The sequence below is a fragment of the Saccopteryx bilineata genome, chromosome X (assembly GCF_036850765.1).
Source record: "Saccopteryx bilineata isolate mSacBil1 chromosome X, mSacBil1_pri_phased_curated, whole genome shotgun sequence".
Classification (NCBI taxonomy): Eukaryota; Metazoa; Chordata; class Mammalia; order Chiroptera; family Emballonuridae; genus Saccopteryx; species Saccopteryx bilineata.
This window is the reverse complement of record NC_089502.1, coordinates 136,954,653-136,979,809: the sequence shown is the minus strand read 5'-3', so window position 1 is coordinate 136,979,809 and position 25,157 is coordinate 136,954,653. Positions and strand designations below refer to the sequence as shown.

Sequence of the window (25,157 nt, the reverse complement as noted above, 5' to 3'; positions counted from 1 at the left end):
CTCATTTATAGAATTCAGACTGTAGCAATCAAAAATACATATCCACACCAAGTCAGTTAACTCATGAGGTTACGTACTCATACATTTTTTAATCTGAGTAAAAAGATCTTTTTTTTTTCTTAGCAAGAGATAGAGAAAGACAGAAAGGGAAAGAGATGAGAAGCAAAAATTGTTTGTTGCGGCACCTTAAGCTGTTCATTGATTGCTTCTCGTAAGTGCCTTGACCAAGGGGCTCCAGCGGAGCCAGTGACCCCTTGCTCAAGCCAGCAATCTTGGGCTCAAACCAGCGACCTTTGGGTTCAAGCTAGGATCATGTGATTACAACGATGATCACATGCTCAAGCTGGCAAGCCTGCACTTAAGCCAGATGAGTCTGTGCTCAAGCTGGCGACCTTGAGGTTTCAAACCTGGGTCCTCAGCATCCCAGGTAGATGCTCTATCCACTGTACCACCACAAGTCAGGCTAAAAGATCAATACTAAATTTTACAATTTTCATTGTGGGGGAGAGGTAAGGGAAAATCTTAAAATAATAATTAGGTCCTACTCAGCAAAAAAGTAAAAACAGCCAAAAAAACCCATAAATTTGAAACCAGTGCAGCTGTTAAATGAAGCCATGTGTCCACTCATGCTATCCCAGGCAACGACCCAGACATGTCCCACAGTGGCACAGAACCCTACCGCAGGGATCACTGTGGGACACACGTTCATCACACATTAACTCTGCTGGACCCACTCCAATGTGATGCGCATTACCTGCAATAGACAATTAAAACCCCTTCAAATGGTGTCCTTTGTTGCCAGTGGAAGAGTGTCCCATACAAATTTTCTGGCTCTGTACAAAAGCAGATTTCTGGAAATTCTTTGATTACTTCACATTTCATGAGTTCTAAGAGCCACGCCTTCATTGGAGTCAGGGCATACCTGGGTGATGTGACTTGTAGACAAGTTTTGCGCAGAGCTGCAAGAAGTGCAAAGAGATCTTCCATGTGTTCTATGAAAAAAACATGTCACAAGTTCTGTCATTAAACTCCATTACCAAACAAGAGAGTTCTTAAAATTCTCTGACTCAGTTAGGTGTATAATTAAAAAGTACCAGTAACAATTACCTATAGGTTTCTTTGGAAACGTCACTAGGTGTTTCCCACTTGACAAATCTTCTAGACTTAACACAAGTCTGCCACACGGAATATAACGACGGTCAGAACAGCTACCATTCCCTTCCTCCCTAATTTGTAGCAGCACAATGCAACAAAACTGACGGAATGCTAAAAGTGGAGGAAGATGTGTCACAGCAGTAATTATCTGGACATGCTCTTTCTCAGATGGTTGGCCACAAACCCAGCTCTTCGCTTCCTCTTCTTCACTATCAGCAGTCACCTTGATCCTTTTCGCCTCTGCTCCTAGTTCACGTGGCACTGAGCATGGTGCTGTAAAAGAGTCCCTGCTCAACTTGATTACCCTACTTTGACATTTAATAAGCCGAAAGCTGGAGCTACGGGGTTCATCCATTAACAACGATAAAGTCACCTGGTTCAAGGACCTGTAAAACATCCAGATTTGGTTTAGTCTAAAAGTTCATTCTTTAAAATCAAATAGATGATTAAATGTAATATAAACAACAAAACATTTTATTCTCTCCTCTCCTAGGAAACATCATTTCAAAAGTAAAATGTATCAGAAAATTAAGCATAAAAGCCAAATACAATTTTTTAAGCCTGTAATAACATTTCTCTTAAAATAAGAAATAAAAACACTGTAAATACAGTGGTATCTTGAGATACGAACAGACCAACATAAAATTTTTTTTAAGATATGAGCTGCGACTCAATCAGTATTTTTGTTCAAGATCCAAGCGAAATTCCGAGATATGAGTCGTGATTCAGGAAGCTGCCACGAGTTGGCGCACGGGTCCAGAATCGGCAGTTTGATATAGGAGTTGACTGACTTACAAGCTCAGTTACAGAACGAATTAAATTCCTATCTCAAGGTACCACTGTATGCTGGACTTTGTGAAAGTAAATTTTTTAATGGGAAAAAATGGTAAATTAATGCCTGGATTTATTTTTGAAGTAAGCACTACCCTCCTTTTTTGTGGCATAGACAGAGAAAGTCAGAAAGAGGGACAGACAGGAAGGGAGAGAGATGAGAAACATCAATTCTTCATTGCGGCTCCTCAGTTGTTCACTGATTGATTTCTCATATGTGCCTTGACCATGGGGCTACAGCAGATGGAGTGACTGACCCCTTGCTCAAGCCAGCGACCTTGGGCTCAAGCTGGTGAGCCTTGCTCAAAACAGATGAGCCTACACTCAAGCTGGTGACCTCGGGGTCTCGAACCTGGGTCCTCCACATCCCAGTCTGATACTCTATCCACTGTGCCACCACCTGGTCAGGCCCCCCCCCATTTTTAAACAAGAAAAACACTATTCATTTTTTAAAAGACTTTATTTAGGCAAAAATTTAGAATGCAAACACTTCTAAAGTAAAAATTGCATTTTATAATCCCCTAAATGACTTGAATAAAATCTGCTTTTTAATACAGAATATTGTTTATCCCTCGGCAATGATCATTTTGGGGATATATTATTAAAGTTCATTTCATTTGTTCCTATTTACATTATTTAATATAGCTACTAGAACACTGAAAATTACATATGTGGCTTACGTTGTATTTCTGTTGGGGCCTGCTGCTCTAGAGCATCAAGATAATGGTATCTGTTAGAATTTACTTACAGCTTCAAAGATGTGGTTTCCACTCCCACAACCAAGCTATCATCTATCACCCGGTACCAGATCTTCTCTACTAGCTGCTCTACTGGATCTGGAGAACTGTCTGGTAATTTGTCATCACAAGTATGGACAGGATTTTCTTCTTCACCGCAAAGAGTAAAAAGACATTCCTTAAAAAAATGTTTAAATAACTGATTACTAAAAAAATTATCAAATGCAGCAAAACTAAATAGTAATAATAATAATAATAATAATAATAATAATAATAATGATGATGTAAACCAGCTTTTGGCCAGGCCTTAAGGTTTACATATTTTAAAATAAATTATCTATCATATTACAGCACATATACAATTCACTGAAATAAAACTTATAATACATAATTAACTATTTAGTGACATCAAGAAGATGGCCTGATGGGAAACAAGACAGGGTATCCAACACAGCAGGGATGCAAACCTGGGGTCCATTTTGAAAATAATCTGACAATACGTACCCCAGGCATCCAGAAAACAATCCAATCTTTATCTCATCAGTGACCTACACTGATCCTATAACTGTAAATTTTTGTACGAATAAAATGATTATCTTTGGACTAATCAATCATTCCTAAAACTTTATTTTTAAAGTCTAAGCCACACTCACTCATTTCCATACCCATATGGATTTATAACAATAGAAACAAGAGGAGGAAGAAGAGCAAGAGCAGTAAAGATAATAACATACAACACTGACTGAAGGCTTCCTTTAGGCTAGGCACTGTTCTAAATGCCACTTGTACATTCATTTCTTTTACCTTTATAATAGCCCTAATGCCCTCGGTCCATAGTATTATTATCTACATTTTCTAGTTTTAAAAAAAGTGAAATTCAGGGAGGTAAAGAACCTTGCCCCAGGTCACAAAGCCAACAAGGGGCAGAGCTGGGATCTGAACCCACACAGAGTGGATCCAGAGCCCATGCTCTGTCTTAATCACTACCGTGTCAATTGTCTTCCTCCACGTGGAACTAATGTGCATAAGTGCTATTTTTAATTAAGTCAACGCAGTTTTTGCTAACTTCCTATATTACTGTAGGCTTAAATAACTACAAAGTAACTGCAAGGAAAACTAGGGTAAACTATAAAAAGCAGACATAGGGCTAAAAAATCAGAGCAATACTTAGGGATTTTAACCAGAGAAATAAATATCCTTCAAAATGACACATGCAAGAGACTAAAAGAACAACTATTATACTAATGATGAAATCATTTCATCATCAATATAAGGTTAAATAATGTTCAGTAATTCTGTGTAAGAAGTCAGAAGGTACATAATTTATTTAGGAGTAATTTCTATTCAAATGATACAAATAAGTTTAATTCAATTTTTTAAAACAAAAGGACTTATTCTCAAGGTTCCTGACAACTGAGATTTTAATATTCTACCAAATAAGAATAACTTGCAAATTGGTAAAATATTGGCTTCTTAATCACAGATTTATCAATGTCATAAAAGCCTACCATTAATAATCCCTGCCACTTTGCTTCCTGATCTGTTGAGCATTTCTAATACAGTCCAATTTCCAATTTAAATAACTCTTCAATAGGTTTAAAGCCATAAAATGATAAAATGGTCACATGATTAATTTTACCTCCGCAGCAACTGATGTACTATCTTCTTTTCCTTGAAGCAGGTTCATTAAAGCTTTGTAAGATTTTAAAATAACTTTTTCCTGCAGCAAAAGATGCTTCTGTAATTCCTGAATAGAAGCCAAACCAACCTGTAAAGTAGAAAAAAAAATCATTGCCAGAGACATAATTTCAAATGAAACCAGACATACCATTAATCCAGAGAGTACTCTCTCCAAATAGAATTCATTTTCCTACGGAAAAGCAGAGAATACTTCTCAGAGCAAAACTATTTTACTTGTGAATTTTAAGTCTCTAATTACAAAGGAAAATAACACAGCAAATAACCACAATAAATTTTTTGTATCAAATTGAGAAAAAGCCAATGTATTAGCATTTGCTTCACTACTAAGTTTAGTAATCAATTATAAGTAAATCCAAGCAATACATATAAAAATCAAAGCCTAGCAATACTCCTACCCCCACAAGCAAACTGTTTTTCTTATTGAAATAATTTCTACTTCAAAAAGCAAAAAACGTCATTATGAATAGAAATAGTCACTTTTAATTTGATACTATTTGAAATCCTCTGTTCATATAACCTTTATAAAAAATTTTAAAGATCATACATAACAGCTTTGAAACTGTCACACGTTTATTTTTGTTCTAATAAACTCAGTGTCAGGATTGACTCTTAACTGCTGGAGGAAAAATTGGCTCTGAACAGGCATACAGAAATGTGTTCCATTTATTATACCGGATAAATCGATTTCAGCATGAAGGATAAAACAGTCAGGAAATACATTTTGCTACTGAAAATTTAAAAATAGTCATGTCATTGAACTGATAGAACCTGTCTCGTTTCAGATGGGTGTTTGAAACTGTTTAAGTATTAATCTAGATTTTAATATAAATGTTTTGTTAGATTGTAAAAACAATGCATCCTGTTTTTTAATTCTTTTGAATTACATTGTAAGGTAGGTAAATTCTTTCTTTGTATCAATGAATAGCAGTTGGAGAGTGATGATGGAATTATATTCTACTTTGTTACACAAAGTATGTAAAGTGTCTAGCTAACATTTTAAAACTTCATCTGTTGACCGACATTTTTTTTTAATCGAGGGAGAGAAAGACAGACAGACATCAGGAGAGAAAGATGAGAAGCCTCAACTCAGAGTTGCGGCACCATAGTTGTTCATGGATTGCTTTCTCACATGTGCCTTGACCGGGGGTTCCAGTTGAGCCAGTGACACCTTGCTCAAGCCAGTGACCCCGGGCTCAAGCCAGCAACCATGGGGTCATGTCTTTGACCCCACGCTCAAGTTGGTGAGCCTGCACTCAAGTCAGAGAGTCAAGGTTTCTAACCTGTGTCCTCAGCATTCCAGGCTGACGCTCTATCCACTGCGCTACTACCTGGCCAGGCTGTTGACTTAGTTCTGTGGGCTCCACATCACTCACATTCCACCACTCATTTACTGAGTAACTCGTAATTTAGGGGAAGGGAGCTATACCCATCAGAGGTGGAGCAAATCTGAGCCTGCTGAGGGGGAGGGAGTGAAAAGAGGAATATTTGGGCAGGCTAAAAATAAGTACCCCCTCAGAAATGATCCTGTTCTCTCTTCCCTAAACCCTGAACATGCCCCCTACTCCAGCACTAAATGGTGACTCACTAGACCATTCAAATAGTATCATGAAGTTTTGCTATAAAACACATGGTAAAGCACCATGGTACGACACTTAAATAACATAAAAGTACATTTCATCTTCCCTTCCTAGACCCTTACTTCCATCTTTACAACAACAGATTACTTACCTTTCCACAATTTTCCCAAGTACTGTATGTTAAGGAATGTTTTCCTTCTAGCAAACGAACAAACAAAACCCACTCAAAAGCAAATATAGGAGCATACTACAATGCATGATAGCAAATCTTGCTTTTCTTTTACTACGATCTCTCTCATGCATGCAGAAGACTGCATAATACAAAGAACAGTTTACAGACAAATAATGAAGTCATCACCTATGTAACCACATCCAAGTCACAAAATAGCGCTACCAAAAACAAAACAAAACAAAAAACCAGCATCGCAGGAGCTGCCCGGGGCCCTCCCTAATTAAGAATCTCTCTTTCTTCACTGGAGGCAACACTACCCTGGCCTTTAAAATAACTTTCTTGTTTGTCTTCATAATTTTACCATCATTGTATGAATTTCCAGAGAATAGTTTTAGTTTGTGTCTTGCTTCTTCTGGACTTTTTACAAGTTCAATCATTCTGTATGTACTAGTTTTTTGTCATCCATCTGTCACTAGGAGCTGAGCCGTCTCCCAGCACATGACTATACCAGTTTGCTTCTCTAGCCTGCTGTTGAGACATCTGGCTTGCACCCAGCTGTGCGGTATTACAAACAATGCTGCTGTGAACATTCCTGTACATATTCACAAGTTTCTGCAAGGTCCTGGACTCCCAATTCCCCTCCAATAACTGGTTGGAAAACAAATTTCACAGGGGAAAGAACAGTGAAATGGTCTCTAGAATCTAGTTCACGCTCTGCAAGTTCCTCAATCTTTCTGCCTCCCCATTTGTTACTACATATGGAAAATGGGGGTGAGGGCAGACTTGTGAATCTCTCAGAGGCCTTCTGACACTTGGAAATCTTTATAACCAGTTAGAGCTACTGATACTATGTGGATACCTAAGGCAAAATGGAACCTAGCTATCTCGTATTCCCCACCTCAATGTCCCTGGCTTCCTTTTATATTTCTTTCGTATTTTTTTCTTCTCTGTGCTACCTTCTAAATAATTTTCCTAACATTGTCTGATTTTCCAATTGGCTCTGCATGTCTTTGAGTCAACTGTTAAACTCATCTGTTGAGATTTTTTATTTCAATATATTTTTAGTTTCTAGAAATGCTATGTGGTTATTGTATGTGAGTAAATAATGCCTTGCTTATGTGCTTAGTTATTCTGTATGTGGCTCATTTTCTTTGAAAATTAACTTGTGAGATTAATATGAGGCCAAAATACCTTTCTGCTCACAGAGAAGACTTGCTGTTTGTTTCTGCCAAGTGCCCGCATCACTACTGCTTTCCGTTAACTTCACATGGCCCTGGGCAAAAGGAGCACCAGTGCTCTGCTCATCTCTAGGTTCTACCCTCAGAGTTTGGCTGGATAATTTATTCTTATATTTTCAGCTTTAAAAACTTTTTATTGACTGATTTTAGTGAGAGAGGGAGAGAAAGAGACAGAAACATCAAACTGTTCCTGTGTGTGCCCTGACCAGGGATCCAACCAGCAACCTCTGCAATTTGGGATGATGCTCTAACCAACCAAGCTATCTGGCCAGGGTTGTTTTGAAGCTTTTAAAAGTATATTTCAGTTATCATTTTAAGTTACTTTATCAGGACAGTTGGTCCAAAGAAGTTAGGTGATATATTACCAGAAGTGGAATTTCTGAAAGTCATTGCTTTAATAAATTAAATTATTTTGGCATCATTTCTAAATTGGTGCAAATATCTACCTTATTCTTTTGGTGGCTGCATAATATTCCACAGTTCAGGTATATACTAGTATTCACTTATTTACTATACTCCTAATGATGATATTTTGATTCTGACTAATTTTGTTATTTTATTAACACTTTGAGTAGTGACTTTTGTTTTCATGTTCACTGACCCCCAGGAGTGAGTTTTTTTCTTTTTCAAAAAATGAAATCAGTTCCAGTTACAGTTTTATTAACTTAAAATCATGTTTGTTTGATAACCAATTTATGGAAACAATAAATTGTTGCCTTATACATTTTTAAAATAAATCGATCATACTCTGGATGGTCAGGAGGCACGAAGATGTACATGAACATTCATATTACTCAAAGGGTTAATACAACATAAACGGTTTGTTCGATCATCATTGCTTATGTGTATCTTATCCTCAGAACAGACTTCTAGATGTGAAGCTAGAAGAACAAAGAGCAGGTGCAATTCACATTTTAGTAGCTGGAACTATTTTCCCTCTGAGGGTTGGACCTCTTTACATTCTCAACAATATTGTTTTAAAATGCGTATTTACATTAAGAAAATTAATCCTGTCACCTATTACAATTTTCTTTTTACATAACTTGTCTTTATGTAACAAGTTAATGCAATCAATCTTTTCCTTTATGGTTCTATGTCCATTATGATATTTTATTTAACTATTGTTCACATGCATATCTTGTATGTGTTTAGTAAGCATTTGATGAATTTGCTTTATTAAAGTAGTTATAAATCATTTTAAAAGTGCCAGCAAAATATAAGTATTTATTATCCAGCCTTTTACAGAAAAGTTTGCCAGGGAGAGAGGAAAAAAGGTAAAGGATATCACAAAGAAACAGACAAATCCAAAAGAAGGAACACCTCACCTGGCCTCTGCATGAGTGTCATTTAAAAAAGAAGAGAAAGGACATTATTCTACATAAAAAGACCAACATATCACAATCAAACGCAAGTGTAAACTTTTATTGGATCCTGAAACAAGTAACTATAAAAAAAAAAAATCTTTTTTTTTTTTTTTTTTTTTTGGTAGTTAGACATCTGAATACGGGCTGAACAGTAAATAAGATTAAAAAATTTGTATTAACTTCCTAAGTGCAATAATGGTATTTGGTTACATAGAAGAATGTCTCTAATTTTAGAGATTTTTGCCAAAATATGTAAGAGTGAAGTATTATGATATTTGTAACTTTCAGATGATTGTGTGATAATGGTATTTGGTTACATAGAAGAATGTCTCTAATTTTAGAGATTTTTGCCAAAATATGTAAGAGTGAAGTATTATGATATTTGTAACTTTCAGATGATTGTGTGATAATGGTATTTGGTTACATAGAAGAATGTCTCTAATTTTAGAGATTTTTGCCAAAATATGTAAGAGTGAAGTATTATGATATTTGTAACTTTCAGATGATTGTGCAAAAACGTACCCACAGATGCACACAAGCACAAACAGATGAGACTATTATGATTTTTTCAAAAGCAACAGTGGTTGAATCCATATAGATACTAGAAATAATCACTATCCTATTCTTTGAACTTCTCTGCATATTTGAAAAATGTTACAAATGGAAAAGGCAGGTTACAAAAGTACATCTTATAATCACATTTCCATGTAAATCTGCATATATTCATTTAAAATATCTGCAAGACTATACGTGCCAAAGTGTTAAAACTGATTATATCTCAGTAGCAGAATAAAAAGTAATTGTTAGTTTCTTTTTAATATTTCTTTGCATAGTCTGAATATTTTACAGGAAATGTGAATTACCTTTGGACAACAGAAAAACTCCTTTTTAGAGAGCTTTATATGGAAAACTTGAGGGTGAACTGCTGATGTTTGGAACATGTTATGATTCATCACATTTGTTGTCCCTTAAAAAGAGATACCATGCTATGCTGATCTTACAGAGCAGAAGGAATGTGTTTTCAAAGTGAAGTTCTTACGTCTTATCTTATGAGGACTATTAAACTTATACACTCTTACTATAAAAAGGTATCATTTTTAGAAAATACATTTATAAGTGATGTCATCCTAGTTTTTACACAGGTACAGAAAAGGTAAATATCCTTTAAATGCCATTTTATCCCAGTCGCTGACTGAGTGCCTTATATTTTAAGGATGTTTCTTTTCAATGTTCTTTCTTTCATTTAAAAGAGCACTAATCTAAAAAAGCAAAAGCCAACAGACACTGACTTTCATTCTTCTTTCCAGAGCTGGAAGCACTAAAGAACGATTATCTTGTTTGTCTTCAAATAAGTCATCTTCATTGCAATCCAATGTCTCACTCTAATAAATAAAAAAATATGCTGAAATTAAATTTTGAAATAAATTGAAAATTCATCATATTAACAATATACAAATAAAGCTGGACCAGTCAGACAGAGACTTGACTTGGCGCGGTGACACACAATACAGTGTACAGAGATGTGTTGTAGAATTGGGCGCCTGAAACCTATATGCTTTTGTTAACCACTGTCACCTCAATAAATTCAATAAAAAGAAAAAAAGTTAATCCAGTCAAATGGTACTTTTCTATGTTAGACACTATAATATAAAAGATAGAAAAAATATATTTTCTCATCTTCTTATAACTAGAAAATATTACCACATATGTCACATCTAGATACAGCTTCAAAAAGTATCAGCTTACTAGACTTTCATAAAATCATAAAATCTCATAATGAGAGAAAATCAGAATTACCCACATTTTACTAATGAAAAAAAAATTGGAGGCTGAGGCACTTTATATAGATCTAAAATTTCAGGGGCATTATTTTACTTATGCCCAAAATCTTAAGATATTATAAACTGTGGCTCATTTTTAAAAAGCAGCTTCACTCCATTTTATTCCTTAATTAATCCAATATTATCACATTTATTGGTATGAGAGGATCTTCAGAGCAACAACAGGTAATTTTCAGTGTTTCTGTGACTTGAGTGACTACCAGATATATTACATTCAAAAGCAGTCAGTTTGGATGACATTTGTTGAAAGGACACTCAGTGTATATAGTCACATGCCATAGGACATTTCCGTCAACAACAGACTACATATAAAACTGTGGTCCCAGATTACAACGGACCTGAAAAGGTCCTATCGCCTAGTGACACGCTGGTGTAAACAAACCTCTTGTGCTGCCAGTCACAGAAAAGTACAGGCACACGTACAGTGTATAGGACACAGAATTACGTCTGACACTAACACATCATGACGATCATGAACAACTCTCACTGCTTTATGTGTTTACTACACTAGACTTTTTATTGTCATTTTAGAGTGTACTCTTTGTACGTGTAAAACAGTTTGCTGTAAAACAGTATGCCATATGATACCAGCAGCAGCCTCAGACATCTCATGTTTACCTCATCTTGATTGCATCGTTTTATGTTGTGCTTGACTTAATCTCACGTTGCTTTATAAATTTAGTGTGGCCTACATCGTACAGTATTTATAAAATCTACAGTAGTGTCCTAGGCCTTCAGCCCCGCCCCGCGCTCACTGAGGCCCCCAGGGCAGCTTCCGGTCCCGCGCCTCCATTCATGCTAAGTGCCCTGGACAGGGGTGCCATTCTGCATCTTTATGCCGAGTTCTTCCTGCACCTTTTCTGTTTCGATACATACATAGCACTGTGCTACAACTGCCTGCAGCATGCAGTGCAGTAACATGCTGTACAGATCTGTAGTTTCAGAGGAAAAGGCTAGACCACATAGCGTAGGTGTGTAGTAGACTATACCATCTAGGTCTGTGCCAGTGCATGCTGTGAGGTTTGCACGACAAACGGCCTAATGACACATTTCTCAGAAAGTATCCCGTCATTAAGTGGCATATGTCTGTATTTTTAAAAAAATTCAATCCAAATATTTTTTTAAAAATTCAATCCAAATAAGTAAATTATAAAATCACAAATATTTCAATAATAGGTCAAAAGTTTTAAAGCACTCAAATTTCCTAAAATGGTTCTTAATGTATAAAAAGTAAACCGAACTTACTGAATAGTTGATGTTGTGCAGATCTGTTATTTTAAATGAGCTCAGGCAATCTGAACTTAAGGAGTCCTGAAAAAGCAGCAGTACTTGTTCAGTTCCAGCTCCAATAAAGTCATCTATGAGCACCGAGCTAGTCTTTTCCCACTTAGCAGCAACCTGAAAGAGTGGCAGAGATAACAGAGAAGGGAAAAAATCAGATAGGAACTGAATCGTCCATTGCCTGGAGTTGTGATCTGTCATCTTCGATCTTATACACAAGTAACGAAAATGGTGGAATAAACACTAAGAATTAAAATAAACATATCGAGGCATCAGAAAACATAAGGAGTTATAACTATAAATGCAAGGTATTTAAATTTAATATTTTATCAGTGTTTGTCCAGCTGTAACATTGCTGACTTCTATATTCAAATTTGATGACAATTTATAAATTCTAATACTTCTCAAGACTATTTTGGAAATTCTAACATTTCTCACAAGTTAACTCTAGTGAAGGTTCTTTCTCTAATATGGTTAATTTAAGGATGACCCTCACTCCCATAAGCCTTGGTGGATATACACAGGGTGAGGCAAAAGTAGGTTTACAGCCCTGGCCGGTTGGCTCAGCGGTAGAGCGTCGGCCTGGCGTGCGGGGGACCCGGGTTCGATTCCCAGCCAGGGCACATAGGAGAAGCGCCCATTTGCTTCTCCACCCCCCTCTCCTTCCTCTCTGTCTCTCTCTTCCCCTCCTGCAGCCAAGGCTCCATTGGAGCAAGGATGGCCCGCGTGCTGGGGATGGCTCCTTGGCCTCTGCCCCAGGTGCTAGAGTGGCTCTGGTCACGGCAGAGTGATGCCCCGGAGGGGCAGAGCATCGCCCCCTGGTGGGCAGAGCATCGCCCCTGGTGGGCGGGACGGGTGGATCCCGGTCGGGCACAAGCGGGAGTCTGTCTGACTGTCTCTCCCCGTTTCCGGCTTCAGAAAAATACAAAAAAAAAAAAAAAAAAAAAAAAAGTAGGTTTACAGAATAAACTCTGCTTCGCCCGGAATTGAAACCTTCTATTGCCCCAGCCTGTATTTATGATCAAAGAGTTCAGCTGTAGTAGGTAACTAGAAGGTACGAAGGTACGAGCAGACACTTTAAGAGCTCTCAAAGCAGAAGAACCTTTAAGAGTCAAGATGAGAAAAGGAGATCTGACTTTGGGTGGTAAACACACAATGCAACATGTAAATAATGTATTACAGAACTGTTTACTTGAAACCTATATAATTTCATTAACTAATGTCACCCCAATAAATTCATTTTTTAAAAATTTAGGCTCTGGCCAGGTAGCTCCATGGATTGAGCATCGTCCTGGTGCGCTCAGGTCATGGGTTCAATCCTGGGTCAGGGCACATACAAGAAGCAACCAGAAAGTGCATGAATGAGCAGAAGAACTAAGTGGAACAATGAGTTGATGCTCCTCTCTCTTCCTCTCTCTCTCTTTCCCCTCCCTTCTTCTCTCCCTCTATCGCTCAAATCAATAGAAAAAAAGTTTAAAAAAAAGAAGTCAAGATGAAGTTAATACCCTAAACTCTGTTTGAGGAGAACACAGCCATTATCTAAGCTACAAAAAGGGAAAGGCTTCTAACAGTGGGGCACCTAGAACCATCCTAGCCTAATGGAATGACTTGATCAGTTTAGACTAGATCGTGAGACCTCAAGTTAAGAAGACAACTTCTTAAAGGTCCAAAAGCTGCAAGCCCGGATTGGTCCCCTGGAAAACCAACACCATGGGGATCAGAGACCCCTTCTCCCTCAGGCAGAAAGCTAGACCCCCACTCAGAATCCCAGGAGCACAGGGACATCACATCATCTGTTATACAGAAGGGCAGCTTGCGTTAGAGCAAGAATATAAGGAAGATTTTTCAATCTATATAACCAGATATCAGCCTTTCCCCTAGAAGGTTAATTTCTAAAGCAGTGATTCTTCACTTATGCAGGCAAGGAGCGTATTTGTAAACCCATGTCCTCTCTTCCTCCCACCTCCCATTAGTATCATGGAGTAAAATAATTATTTAAGAGACTGTGTATATAATAATTCTGTATTAGTAATAGGAATGTGCTCAGCATGTAAACACCATAGAGCTGTGCATACAGACATGCACATACACATCTATAATCCATAAATCTAGAATAGTGTTATCCAAAGGAAATATAGAAAAACCACAAATGAAAGGCACATACATAATTTTACATTTTCTAATAGGCAATCAAATTCTCTAGTAACAGTGAAAAGAAAAAGGTAAAAGTAACTTTTACTGTATTTTATTTATTCTAATATATCCAAAATACTATCATTTCAATTCAATATAATCAATAAAAATTGAGATATTTTGGCCCTGGCCAGATAGCTTGGTTGGTTAGAGCATCATCCTAAAGCACAGAGGTTGCTGGTTCAATCTGCAGTCAGGGCCCATACAGGAACAGATCCATGTTCCCTCTCTGTCTCTGTTCCTCCCTCCCTCCCTTCCTCTATTGCTAAAACCAATAGATTAAAAAAACTAAAGCAGATAATCTTTAAAATAACTGAGATATCTGACTTCCATTTTTCACTTAAAATAACTGAGATATCTGACTTCCATTTTTCACTAAGTCTTTGACATCTGGTGTATATTTGACCTTTCTCACACATTCTAATTCCGACTAGCCACATTTGAAATGCTGAATAGCCACATGCGGCTAGCGCTATAGCATCACACTGAACACTTCTAGAACCTCTTTCCGTCTACACACACCAGTATCTGTTTCAGGTATTCTTGACAATGATCTCAGTTTTGAAACACCTGCTACATAGATTCTTGCCAAAACTTGCAGAGACAATTTCTACTGGAGAAAGTGTAAGAAGACAAGAGTTACTCATGTATTTCCCTAGACTCAGCTCTCTGTTTCAAGTCCTGTCACTGGATAAGACCAAACGTTATGCCTGGGAGGGCCAATTTGAGAACACACTGACCTTGATTTTCATTACTTATTTCTAACTTCTGCTTGTTTGTATATAATCTCTCGTTGTAAAAGCTGCCTCAACTCCTTTTTGGAATGAGGTACCAAAAGAATGGATGGGTAAGTCCATAACTAACCCATTTGCTATCACAGCTACCATTTTATTTTTTTAATGTACTCATGTTATTATTCAAAGCCTCTTATATAGTACCACACACAGTAAATTCCACTCAGAACTCAATGTTAGAAAATATTTTTCCTTGATAGTGTATGTTCCGTTCAATTATTTTATTTATTTTAGAGAGAGCGACAGGAATAGAGAAATGAAAAGCATCAAATCGTAGCTGCATCACTTTTAATTGTTCATTTATTGCATCTCATTCGCGTCTTGATAGGGGTGGGTAGGAGGAGCTCAAGTTAAGCCAATGACCCCTGGCTCAAGCCAGCGACCTCAGGCTTCAAGTCAGTGATCTTTGGGCTCAAGTCAGCGACCATGGGGTCATGTCACACTTAGGCTGCTGAGCTTGCGCTCAAGCCGGGGACCTTGCGGTTTCTAACCTGGGACCTCAGTGTCCCAGGCTGATACTCTATCCACAGCACCACCACCAGGCAGGCTGTTCCATTCAATTATAAAACCTTCTGTATTTACTTTTTTGGTCTTAACTGTTAAAACTAAGCGTAATCGCTCATAGGCAATTACTTCCCTTAACTCTCCTCCCCATTTATTTGTAAATTCTTAGCATTTATTCCTGCATTTAAAGCAGTCAAATATTTTACCCTAAGCTATATCCAATTTTTATTATAAATATAACACCAAGATAGAGGCAAGAGCTACGAAAGTCCAAGGTTACTGAGGCGATTTAGTAGCATTGAACTTGATAGATATGAGGGAGTAGCGCCAGGGCTTTCCGTTCAGTCTCTGCAGACAGTGCAGCACAGCCCTGGCCCACAGAGCAGAGGGGGCCGCCCCAGCTCAATCTCTGCAGACAGTGCAGCACAGCCCTGGCCCACAGAGCAGAGGGGGCCGCCCCAGCTCAGTCTCTGCAGACAGTGCAGCACAGCCCTGGCCGGAGGGCTCAGCTGGCTACAGCACTGGCCCACAGAGCAGAGGGGGCCACCCCAGGTCAGTCTCTGTAGACAGTGCAGCACAGCCCTGGCCGCAGGGCTCAGCTGGCTACAGCACTGGCCCGCAGTGCAGAGGGGGCCGCCCCAGGTCAGTCTCTGCAGACAGTGCAGCACAGCCCTGGCCGCAGGGCTCAGCTGGCTACAGCCCTGGCCCGCAGTGCAGAGGGGGCCGCCCCAGGTCAGTCTCTGCAGACAGTGCAGCACAGCCCTGGCCGCAGGGCTCAGCTGGCTACAGCCCTGGCCCGCAGTGCAGAGGGGGCCGCCCCAGGTCAGTCTCTGCAGACAGTGCAGCACAGCCCTGGCCGCAGGGCTCAGCTGGCTACAGCACTGGCCCACAGAGCAGAGGGGGCCGCCCCAGGTCAGTCTCTGCAGACAGTGCAGCACAGCCCTGGCCGCAGGGCTCAGCTGGCTACAGCACTGGCCCACAGAGCAGAGGGGGCCGCCCCAGGTCAGTCTCTGCAGACAGTGCAGCACAGCCCTGGCCCACAGAGCAGAGGGGGCCGCCCCAGGTCAGTCTCTGCAGACAGTGCAGCACAGCCCTGGCCGCAGGGCTCAGCTGGCTACAGCCCTGGCCCGCAGTGCAGAGGGGGCCGCCCCAGGTCAGTCTCTGCAGACAGTGCAGCACAGCCCTGGCCGCAGGGCTCAGCTGGCTACAGCCCTGGCCCGCAGTGCAGAGGGGGCCGCCCCAGGTCAGTCTCTGCAGACAGTGCAGCACAGCCCTGGCCGCAGGGCTCAGCTGGCTACAGCCCTGGCCCGCAGTGCAGAGGGGGCCGCCCCAGGTCAGTCTCTGCAGACAGTGCAGCACAGCCCTGGCCGCAGGGCTCAGCTGGCTACAGCACTGGCCCACAGAGCAGAGGGGGCCGCCCCAGGTCAGTCTCTGCAGACAGTGCAGCACAGCCCTGGCCGCAGGGCTCAGCTGGCTACAGCACTGGCCCACAGAGCAGAGGGGGCCGCCCCAGGTCAGTCTCTGCAGACAGTGCAGCACAGCCCTGGCCCACAGAGCAGAGGGGGCCGCCCCAGGTCAGTCTCTGCAGACAGTGCAGCACAGCCCTGGCCGCAGGGCTCAGCTGGCTACAGCCCTGGCCCGCAGTGCAGAGGGGGCCGCCCCAGGTCAGTCTCTGCAGACAGTGCAGCACAGCCCTGGCCGCAGGGCTCAGCTGGCTACAGCCCTGGCCCGCAGTGCAGAGGGGGCCGCCCCAGGTCAGTCTCTGCAGACAGTGCAGCACAGCCCTGGCCGCAGGGCTCAGCTGGCTACAGCACTGGCCCGCAGTGCAGAGGGGGCCGCCCCAGGTCAGTCTCTGCAGACAGTGCAGCACAGCCCTGGCCGCAGGGCTCAGCTGGCTACAGCACTGGCCCACAGAGCAGAGGGGGCCGCCCCAGGTCAGTCTCTGCAGACAGTGCAGCACAGCCCTGGCCGCAGGGCTCAGCTGGCTACAGCACTGGCCCACAGAGCAGAGGGGGCCGCCCCAGGTCAGTCTCTGCAGACAGTGCAGCACAGCCCTGGCCCACAGAGCAGAGGGGGCCGCCCCAGGTCAGTCTCTGCAGACAGTGCAGCACAGCCCTGGCCGCAGGGCTCAGCTGGCTACAGCACTGGCCCACAGAGCAGAGGGGGGCCGCCCCAGGCCAGTCTCTGCAGACAGTGCAGCACAGCCCTGGCCCACAGAGCAGAGGGGGCCGCCCCAGGTCAGTCTCTGCAGACAGTGCAGCACAGCCCTGGCCGCAGGGCTCAGCTGGCTACAGCACTGGCCCACAGAGCAGAGGGGGCCGCCCCAGGTCAGTCTCTGCAGACAGTGCAGCACAGCCCTGGCCGCAGGGCTCAGCTGGCTACAGCACTGGCCCGCAGTGCAGAGGGGGCCGCCCCAGGTCAGTCTCTGCAGACAGTGCAGCACAGCCCTGGCCGCAGGGCTCAGCTGGCTACAGCACTGGCCCACAGAGCAGAGGGGGCCGCCCCAGGTCAGTCTCTGCAGACAGTGCAGCACAGCCCTGGCCACAGGGCTCAGCTGGCTACAGCACTGGCCCGCAGTGCAGAGGGCTCCGCTCCAGTTCGCGGGCAGGGCACAGACAGAAACAGGTTCCTGTCCCTCCCTCTCTCTCTCTGAAAATCAGTAAAATAAGCATTTTTAAAAAGCACAGCCTCCCTGAGAAGGCAGCCTGAGTGGTATGGCAGCCAGGGCTTGGGTAAGTCCTTTGTATTTAATTCTCCCCTCCTCGAGGGGGAATGAAATCAATTTCATAAAGACCAAAAAAGGGTTCACAAAAATGAAATACTTCCCTTAAGACTACTAAGGGGCTCTCTTGGGATTCAAACCAGATTAAGTTGTTCTTTCATCACCCTGACCCCAACAAGGAGTCCGGGCTACAGCAGATGTTTTCCAGCACCGTCTCTTGAAAGAAAAAGCAGTAGAAAAAGACAGATGTTACCTTCCAAACACCTTCAAATTAAAAAAAAAAGTAAAATGTGCTTTTAAAAGACTACTTTCACTTTATGAATTTGACTCCAAAGGCAAGGGAAGTGAAGGCAAAGATAAATGAATGGGACTACATAAGACTAAGAAGCTTTTGCTCAGCAAGAGAAACTGACAACAAAACAGACAGCCAACTAAATGGGAAATGATATTTTCAAACAACAGCTCAGATAAGGGCCTAGTATCCAAAATATACAAAGAACTCATAAAACTCAACAACAAACAAACAAACAATCCAATAAAAAAATGGGAAGAGGATATGAACAGACACTTCTCCCAGGAAGAAATACAAATGGCCAACAGATATATGAAAAGATGCTCATCTTCGTTAGTTATTAGAGAAATGCAAATCAAAACTGCAATGAGATACCACCTCACACCTGTTAGATTAGCTATTATCAACAAGACAGGTAATAGCAAATGTTGGAGAGGCTGTGGAGAAAAAGGAGCCCTCATCCACTGTTGGTGGGAATGTAAAGTAGTACAACCACTATGGAAGAAAGTATGGTGGTTCCTCAAAAAACTAAAATTAGAACTACCTATGACCCAGCAATCCCTCTACTGGGTATATACCCCCAAAACTCAGAAACATCGGTACGTAAAGATACACGCAGCCCCATGTTCATTGCAGCATTGTTCACAGTGGCCAGGACATGGAAACAACCAAAAAGCCCTTCAATAGAAGACTGGATAAAAAAGATGTGGCACATATACACTATGGAATACTACTCAGCCATAAGAAATGATGACATCGGATCATTTACAACAACATGGATAGACCTTGATAACATTATACGGAGTGAAATAAGTAAATCAGAAAAAACTAAGAACTGCATTATTCCATACATAGGTGGGACATAAAAATGAGACTAAGAGACATGGACAAGAGTGTGGTGGTTATGGGAGAGGTGAGAGAGGGCGGGGGTGGTGGGAGAGGAGGGGCACAAAGAAAACCAGATAGAAGGTGACGGAAGACAATTTGACTTTGGGTGATGGGTATGCAACATAATTAAATGTCAAAATAACCTGGAGATGTTTTCTCTGAACATATGTACCCTGATTTATTAATGTCACTCCATTAAAATTAATACAAAATAAATTTAAAAAAAGACTGCTTTCAAAAAAAACAACAGGATAGCTTTCTAATTATTTTCCTTTTAAGAATTTAAGTCCTCTATCTGTAACAAAGGTGGAATATGGTTATATAATCCCTGTTAACATAAAGGAATTTACAAGGCAAAGCCTGATAAAACACAATTTCAATCTGACATTTCTACATACACAACGTAACAATTAACATAAAAAATGCCTCTTGAACTTTCTAAATAACTTTTGTCCTAATGAAACTATACCTAGATTTTCAATCTCTCCTGCCCACTCAATAGAGGAGAAGTTAAAGGACACAGTATTAATTTTGTCTGTCTGGGAAGAAGTATAGGACGTTCCGACATGTTTCCACAAAATTAAAGGGCCATCAAAGACCCTCATGTCATCCTTCAACTCATAGTCTACTGTAAAACTGAAACACTTTTCAAATTTATTGTTACTGTGAAGAAATAGTAGGAAATATTTGAAAACATTATTTTTGCTTTTGCATTCTATCATAATAGAAGGGAAGTTCAATCCAGTTCTGTAATCTGACACACATTTGCAACACAAAATTTTTAAATAGGCATTTTTTTCCTTTATGCTAAAGAATCCAGTGGACTTCTGAACAAATGCATTTATTTCTCTGTCAAATACCATTCTTCTGGCATGTCATGTGGGCATTTCTGAGCAATAGTGAGCAATATTCCCTATCAAGGTGATAATCTTGTGCCAGAACTTTTAATTGCACTTATAATGAAATGGGTAGGGCACACAAAGTAAGGAACTATCTGCTTTGTCCAAAATAGCACAAAAACTTCAAAAGTTGTATCATGACAGAAATGTGTGCTTCATTTAGAATAGCATTGTCCAAGAGAAATACATAATATATATTAGTATACATTACACAGGGATGGGCAAAAGTAGGTTTACAGTTGAGTTTATTCTTGCATTATTATTTACTAATTATTATATTATTTACCATATAATAGATGTGAGTTTCATAATATAACATCATAAAATTCTCTGTGCGAGATTTTAGAAAATTAACACTTATCGCTCTTCTCTATGGAAGTTATTTGTCTCTTAAGGACAACGACACATTTCAAGGAATTCCTTTAGATTTCAATTTGTTTTAATAGATAATGACCAGCTTTTAAAAAGTTCAACTGATTTGAGTTTTCTAAGACTTATGAAGTCAGATCACTTATAAATTTATTCTAAGTAAAAAATAAACATCCAATTATCACAATAATAAAAACTAGTCATATTAAAAAACAAATTAATATGTAAGCGGTGGTTATATATTTATCTATTTTCAAACAACTGAAAGGTTTTATGACTCAAGATGGCAAGGCATAACCTTTATCAGGTAGTATCCAGATCACTCTAAGAAAAAAGAGTAATGCAACATACATGATTTTCTTTTAAGAGCAGCACTGAAAATTGATTTGGATAAGATTCCAGGATGAACGTTATGAAGTGTAAGGATGCTTCCTAGGTCTAAGACTGTAGCAATTGAATGATTATGAGAATAAGTACTGTACCTCAAAGTTCTTTTCCCAAACAGCACAAGCACTGGACCTAAAGGATACAATGAAAAGGGGGCCTTCACTTGAATCCATAAGTTGAACTGCACAAGGATCTCCAGATGGAAGCTGGCACACACTTTTAGGACTTCCATTCTGGAATGAAATCAGCTGATTCTTCTGAGTAAGGGCAATCAGAGACATTCTGAGCTGGCTGTTGACAAGCTCAGCTGTGCACACATGCAGGCAAGTTATCACACTGCTGTAAGCAGGAGGGATAATGTATGTGTCACTTAAAACTTCTTCACTTTCAAGGACGTATGCACAAAATGTGGTATTGCGAAATGCATAATCTGATTTTGAAGACTTTAGGGTGCCTTCCTCCTCAGATAAATGGCATGTCTTTTGTCCTAATAAAACTATACCTAGATTTTCAACCTCTCCTGCCCACTCAATAGAGGAGAAGTTAAAGGACACAGTATTAATTTTGTCTGTCTGGGAAGAAGTATAGGACGTTCCGACATGTTTCCACAAAATTAAAGGGCCATCAAAGACCCTCATGTCATCCTTCAACTCATAGTCCAGTGTAAAACTAAGACACTTTTCAAATTTATTGTTACTGTGAAGAAATAGTAGGAAATATTTGAAAACATTATTTTTGCTCTTGCATTCTATCATAATAGAAGGGAAGTTCAATCCAGTTCTGTAATCTGACACACATTTGCAACACAAAATTTTTAAATAGGCATTTTCTTCCTTTATGCTAAAGAATCCAGTGGACTTCTGAACAAATGCATTTGTTTCTCTGTCAAATACCATTCTTCTGGCATGTAATGTAGGTATTTCTGCAGGCCCTTTATCTGCAAAATTTCCTTTAGACAGTTGAAAAACAAGGACTTCCCCATTATAACAAAGGAGTTTTTCTTGATCATTAGATGACATTGCTTGGTTGCTTGTCATTCCACAATATCAAGTCTTTGTGTTGGTCCAATTTTCTAATACAAACTGATTGCATTTGATGCTTTTAAACCTAAAAATGAAATGAGAGAAACTGCCATGAAGTCAACACAGTTGAAGAGAAAACACTTTTTTGTTAGAGAACTATTATTATCTTTGTTGGAGAACTATACATTTTATTAAGTTAACATTTTAAAGCTTTTTATGCTACCTTAATGTCACACTGAGCAAAATACACATCCCTACTGTTGTTACTTCTGTGCAGCCCTCAACACAGTTGGCCAAGAATGCAAATAACCACATTCACAAACACAATAATAGAATGTGTTAAGAGCAACTATTAAAAGCTGTAGGGCTCTATTAAGTAGCTACAGGTATTCTTTCTGCTTCAGGGAATTTGTTAAGAGTTCCCTCCGTCTCTCTTTCAAACCTACTGACCTAATCTGGTTTACCCACTTCCTTTATTTTTATTTAACAGAGACAGAGAGATAGTCAGAGAGAGGGACAGACAGGGATAGACAGACAGAAAGGGAGATAAATGAAAAGCATCAATTCTTTGTTGTGGCACCTTAGGTGTTCACTGATTGCTGTCTCATAGGTATGTGTCTTGACCGGGGGGGCTGCAGCATAGTGAGTGACCCCTTGCTTAAGTCAGCGACATTGGGCTCAAGGCAGCGACCACGGGGTCATGTCTATGATCCTAAACTCAGGGCAGCGACCCCACGCTCAAGCTGGTAAGCCCATGATTAAGCCGTATGAGCCCGTGCTCAAGCAGGCAACCTTGGGGTCTTGAACCTGGGTCCTCCACTTCCCAGTCCAATGCTCTATCCACTGCACCACCGCCTAGTCAGGCCCCACTTCCTTTACAATGACAATTCACTCTCAGTCAGCAATTCAAATTAGACTGTTCCTAAAGCCCAGGCACTTGGGCCCCTGCCTCCCTGAGGAACAAGCTCATACAGACGCTATGACCAAAGTGAAACCCCAGAAAGAAAAACAGAGGATGCTAAAACATGGCTTTAGAAAGATCTCCACAGGAGTAATACACAGAAATAAATCTGAACTCTTACTTTGCAAAAACAATGCAGCTTTTAGACCAAAGTCACTACTCTTATACAAAGTGGAAAAAATAGAGGATTAGTACTATTATAGTGGACATAAGAATTAAACAACTATCAATTATTCATACTCATTATATAGCAGGTACAATACATACATTATTTCATTTAATACTTACAACTTTTCCTTTAAAGTACTGTTATCATCCCACCTTTTAAATGAGAAAACTGATTTTAATAAAGGTCAGAAAATGTTCCCAGGTTACAAGGTTAATCAGCAATGGCACTACCTTCGGAAGAGTGGCCCTCTAATCCCAGAATTTACACTCATGACCACCACAGTGTCCTGGCATGCATTCCCTTACTCTAAACACCAATTATAAGAAAAGGCAACTTGAGAGAATGAACAAAGTAGAACAAAGAACAAAGGAACACCTCCCACACTGAACATACATATAAGAAAAAATGTTGATCTCCCCTTATTTAGTGGCTCTATTTGCTGAATCACTCCTTTAAAAGTTGCTGAATGCTTAGCTCAAGCTAAGCAGAACTGTATGAGGTTAGAGAACCAGGTGAATGCTGGGCCTGCCTTTTACTAGATTCATGACTTAGGGCAAGTTACTTAACCTCTTTGTGCCTCAGGTCCACATCTATATAATGGAGTAGAGTAACTGTATCTACCTCGCAAAGTACTGGAATCAGCTAATATAACCCACTTGAAATAGAATCCGGCACACAGAAAGTGCTCAATAAAGGTTAGCTCCTATCGCTACCGTCTTCATCATGGTCAGCTCTGGTTTATATAGTACCTAACCTTAGAAACACCAGAAAAACAGTTGCATACTTTTAAAACTTTGTGAATACTGAAAGATCCCTCTCCACTATAAATTACTAATTCATACTCTTTTCCCTTACCTATGGATCATTTATATCAAGGAATTCAATTATTTCAGAAATAAATGAAAACAAGGTCAGTCACAAGTAAATAATGTTGTTTTCGTCTGTTGGATGAGAAGCAAACTCCAAAGGCTTAGGTTTTGGTCATTATAAATATCTACCAACAGTCCAACTAGAAAAAAGCATCACTGAACCATAATCTACAAGTTTAATGTAGCCTGTATTTTAGAGAAATGACTGATTTAGAGGAGATTCTACTTAAAAACAGACTATTTAGCATCTACTTTCAAATCTTATTGTCTCATTTCCAAATATATCACTTGTGGTTTTAAAACATATTCACAAATTCTTTGAAACGCCTTTCATTGAAAAATGCCACTTAATTATCTCGTTGAGTGAGGGCTGGTCCTTATGACTCCCTTTTAGCCAACAGAATGTGGCAGAAGTGACAGCGTGTGACTTCCCAGACTGGGTTATAGAGTACTATGGTTTCCCAGTCAGCCTCTTCCTTGGATCGCCTGCACTGGGAAAGCCACCTGTCGTATCAATGACACACTCAGGACACCCTGTGGAGATGTGCACGCGGAAGGAATTACGGCTTCCTGCTGATGGACAGCGAGGGACTGAAGACTTTTACCAACAGCCATGCGACCAAGCCTTCTTGGGGTCAGACCTTCCAGTTCCAGTCAAGCCTTTAGTTAACTCAGCCCCTTGGAGAGACCTTGAGCCAGAACCATCCAGCTGAGCTGCTACCAAAGTCGCGATTCTCAGAAATTTTAAGATCATAAATGTTTGTGGCTTTAAGCTGTTAAATCTGGGACTAATTTGTTGTGCAGCAGCAGACAAATACATTACTCTATGGCTTTTTTATTAAATCGATGACATTGTTTTTGAGAATTTCACAAAACCTAGGACCTGAAGAAACTGAAGATATTGTATCGTAACACAAACCAGCAGAGGTAACTGGCTTATTGGTGTTGTTAGGCAATTAATGTCAAAGATATGGGACAAAGTAGTTTCAGCTTCCGTAGTAAAAACTACAGGCAAGTAAATCTAACGTGTGGTTTTACTGATGAAACTAACTTTACTTTAAAGTAAATATAAAGTATTGTAATGCTAGTTATAATACACCAAAATGTATGGAGAATAATTTCTGTATTTCAAATTTCCCACAGACATGTCAGGTCTCTTAGAAGATTTCCAAAATAGGAAAAGCATAAAAT

At 40.2% G+C, this 25,157-nt stretch overlaps 1 protein-coding gene across 1 annotated transcript in view; it reads right to left on the bottom strand.

Annotated features, from left to right (window-relative positions):
- The window catches only part of FANCB (FA complementation group B), a 35,206-nt gene that overhangs the window by 4,490 nt on the left and 5,559 nt on the right, over window positions 1–25,157 (bottom strand). The window contains exons 2-8 of the mRNA XM_066249613.1: window positions 21,041–22,052; window positions 11,862–12,014; window positions 10,065–10,157; window positions 4,363–4,491; window positions 2,735–2,901; window positions 1,108–1,541; window positions 755–992 (exon numbers count right to left, since the gene is read on the bottom strand). Of these exons, the coding sequence (XP_066105710.1) occupies window positions 755–992; window positions 1,108–1,541; window positions 2,735–2,901; window positions 4,363–4,491; window positions 10,065–10,157; window positions 11,862–12,014; window positions 21,041–21,982 (2,156 nt within the window). The 5' untranslated portion in view covers window positions 21,983–22,052. The remainder of the gene's footprint in view (window positions 1–754; window positions 993–1,107; window positions 1,542–2,734; window positions 2,902–4,362; window positions 4,492–10,064; window positions 10,158–11,861; window positions 12,015–21,040; window positions 22,053–25,157) is intronic.